The sequence below is a fragment of the Dipodomys ordii genome, unplaced genomic scaffold, assembly GCF_000151885.1.
Source record: "Dipodomys ordii isolate 6190 unplaced genomic scaffold, Dord_2.0 Scaffold11, whole genome shotgun sequence".
Lineage (NCBI taxonomy): Eukaryota > Metazoa > Chordata > Mammalia > Rodentia > Heteromyidae > Dipodomys > Dipodomys ordii.
Window position 1 is genome coordinate 7,153,827 of NW_012267227.1, and position 3,564 is coordinate 7,157,390.

The 3,564-nt window shown below is 45.3% G+C and overlaps 1 protein-coding gene across 1 annotated transcript in view; it reads left to right on the top strand.

Moving 5' to 3' along the window:
* The first annotated feature begins 3,204 nt into the window (after positions 1–3,204).
* Adam10 (ADAM metallopeptidase domain 10) overlaps positions 3,205–3,564 on the top strand; it is an 86,748-nt gene continuing 86,388 nt past the window's right edge. The window contains exon 1 of the mRNA XM_013009942.1: positions 3,205–3,495. Coding sequence (XP_012865396.1) covers positions 3,441–3,495 — 55 coding nt within the window. The 5' untranslated portion in view covers positions 3,205–3,440. The remainder of the gene's footprint in view (positions 3,496–3,564) is intronic.

The following is a 3,564-nucleotide window of genomic DNA, read 5'->3' on the forward strand; positions in this document are numbered from 1 at the left end:
AAGATAAGACCTGGAATCAGAACCTAGTTCAGTCATTTACTAATTTTACAAGCTTAGGGAGATCAACTTACTTGATTTCAATTTCTACTTTTTTTGTTTTTGTTTTGGTTTTGGTAAAAGGACAAAGAAAAAAGGCAAGGGGAAATCATTAGCATAAATGATTTGCTATATGGTTTTGTAAATGAAATGAGAAATCGCCAATAAAAGGTTTATAACCTATGGAGAACTTTTTGAATATATTGTGATTCTGTGTAATGCTGTTTATGTATGCTATCTTTGGTCTCTGGATATTCTGAGAGTTTCTATAAAGTAACAAACACATGATTCATTACAAATGATGGATACTAGTAAAACAGATTTTGAACTACAATGTAATTGAAATTACTGGAGCCACAGGAGTATAGGAAAATGAACTCCAAGGACTTTTTGGTCTAGTACATAAAGTGGAAGTCACAGATTCCAATATGGAATGGGATTCTATGGGCCTGAGTGACATTAGACAAGCCCAGTCCAAAGAGGGCAGTCTCTGCTCACTTCCTGCCAGCTGATTGCAAGAATCCAGGTCTTCTTGACCCTTGAAGTTTTCAAGAACAATTGCTATCCTGGATGTACCAGGAAAACTCCCAGATGTTGACTATCTTGATGAATAATTAAGAAAATTAACTGAAAGTCAAGCCAAATATATCTGCAAATACAATTTGGTTTTTGAGCTATCATGTTGCAATCTATACAGGCTAGGTTAGTACTTCTAAGCAGAAAGGAGAGACAAAAGACATGGAGAGGGAAATGTTTAAGATTCTTTTGACATTCTCAAAGGCCGATGAAGTTAACCGTAAGACCAAGGGAAGAGGAAGAGAGAAGACTAATCACTGGAAGTAGAGCTGTGGCTCAAAGTGGTAGAGCACTAGCCTTGGGCAAAAAAGCTCCAAGACAGTGCCCAGGCCAGGAGTTCAAGCCCCACAAAAAAGACTAGGCAAATGAGTTTATTTTGGGGCAGCCCTTCAATATTTGATTGAGATATCAAGATTTTTAGAATGTGAAAGGGCGTTCCTAGTTTTTGAATAAATTAGTGGAATAAAGCCTATTTTAATACTGAAGTTCAATAGGTATGTGCTGGTTATATATTTGCTAAATAGTGAGGTCCTGATTTTAAAACCCCTACAATGTGTTTTTTGTACCTATCTTCAAGAATTATGGGGGCTAGAGGTATAGCTCAGTGTTATAGTGCTTACATTGATGTGTGAGGCCCTAGATCTGATCCCTATCACCAGAAAAAGAAAAGGGATGAACTTATTTATTTCGGATGCTGAGAATCAAACCCTGGGCACCACACATGCTAAGCAAACACTGTATTACTGAGCTACCACTCCTGTCCAGGAAAGATATTTTTGTGGTGTCCAAACTGGACCTCAATCTCTTGCTTTGCTTTTTTGCTCATGGCTGGTGTGCTCTACTCCTTGAGCCATGGCTGCAGCCTGCATGCTTTACTGGTTAGTTGGAGATAGAGTCTCTTAGACTTTCCTGCCTGTACAGGCTTAGAATCTCGATCCTCAGATCTCCTCCTCCTGAGTAGGTAGTTTATAGACACAAACTACCAGCACCCTGCTTCACCATTGGATTAGTTATAAAAACTTAAATGTAAAATTCTGTGTAACACATAATTATTAGAATTATAGAAAATACTGTACAACAGGAGAACCATGAGATACCTAGAAGTTGACAGCATCTCTGTAGAACAGTACAAATCATGTGATATCCAAGTAATGTCTGCAGAAAACTTCCTAAGATTGCATTTTTTGTTTTTTGTCTGTCGTGGGGCCTGAACTTTGGGCTTGGGTGCTGTCCCTCAGCTCTTCAGCTCAAGGCTAGTGTTCTATCACTTGAGCCACAACATGACTTCTGGTCTTTTGCTTTTTGCTTATGTGGTGCTGAGGAATCGAACCCAGGGCCTCATGCATGCAAGGCAAGTGCTCTACCACTGAGCCACCTTCCCAGCCCTGAGATTGCATTTTTTTTAAAAGAAAAAAGCACTGCATTCTTGCCTCTGTTAATTCCATATATTTCATTAGAAATGAATGAGCACTATTAATAATGATGGTTTTGGAATTTGAGTCTAAAATATGGAATAAAATTACAACAATCTATTTCTGAAACCTAGAATTAAAGACATACTATTTTTATTTTTTTGTGTGTTAAAAGCATACTTTTGTCTCATGTCAGTGATATTAAGTTGCGTAAGATATACAGAGCAAAATATAGGAATTTATTGTTTGTAATAATATTTGTAGTGCCTTAAGCTAGCTCAGGGCAGATGCCAAATAGGCGAAGACTAACCTAATTAAGAACCATCAATGAGTTCTAGCTCACGAAACATGAATGTAGAGAATCAACGTGAGTTGCTGAGCAAATGAACATGAGCTTTGGAGGAACTGGAGAAGAGACAGACGAAGGTTTTCTGCACAGATGGGTTGGGACAGAGTGGTGGTAATGGGGTCATTTTTCTGGTCTGTAGATTAAAGACTGTCTGGCTTTTACAAAGGCCTAGTCTGTGACATTAAATTGCATGGAGAGGTCAGAAAAGTATCCCTTAAGCCTGATGTCTTTTCTTTCTGGTGGCAGCCGGAGGGATCTATCAGTTATGTCCCCACCACTGGTGGCTGTCGCGGTTTAGAATTGAAGCTAGCGGGGACTGCTTTTGTTTACATGGTGGCCGTGGTGCGTCACGAGAGGCAGAAAAAAAGAAACAAAACCTCCGTTTCTTGCAAAGGAGTGGAACACAGTCCCTCTTCCCCTTCTCACTCCCATTTTAGCTTAGGTGAAGTCCTCAGCACCTGTAAGGCTCACCCTAGAGCTTTCACACCGTGAACAAGCCGTCCCGCTCTGAGGGTGGGGCTAGGAGAAACCCCGCCCACAAACCCCGCCTCCTAAATCCAATCCCAGCTCTCCGCCGGCGAACAGGAAGCAGCGGCCGGCCGAGCGGCCCGGGAATTGGACACTGTGCGCACGCGCGCGCCCCTGGGGCACCTGGGGGAGGGGGAGGAGCGGGGAGGTAGGGGCGCGGCTTCGCGTGCGGATTGGGCGCGGGCGTATCACGTGATGAGGAAGGAGGCGGAGATCCGGGACACGGCGGGGAAGACAGGGAGGGAGGGGGGGGGGAGAAAAGAGAAGAGGCCGGGAGGAGGGAGGGAAGGCAAACGGGGAAGGGAGGAAGGAAACGGAGGAGGGGGGGGAGGGAGGTCCCTGTTTTGGTGGAGCTGGAGAGCGTTGCCGGCCCCTGAAGTGGAGCGAGAGGGAGGTGCTTCGGCGTTTCTCCTGCCGGGGGAGGTCCCGGCTTCCCGCGGCGGCTCCGGACCAAGCCCCTTCCACAGCTTCTCCCTCCGGATCGATGTGCTGCTGTTAACCCGTGAGGAGGCGGCGGCGGCGGCGGCGGCGGGCGGAAGATGGTGTTGCCGAGAGTGTTAATTCTGCTCCTGTCGTGGGCCGCGGGGCTGGGAGGTGAGACACGACCGAGACCTCCTCCTCGTCCCTCTTCTCTCCCCCCCACCTCCCGAGCGCCAGGGCGCC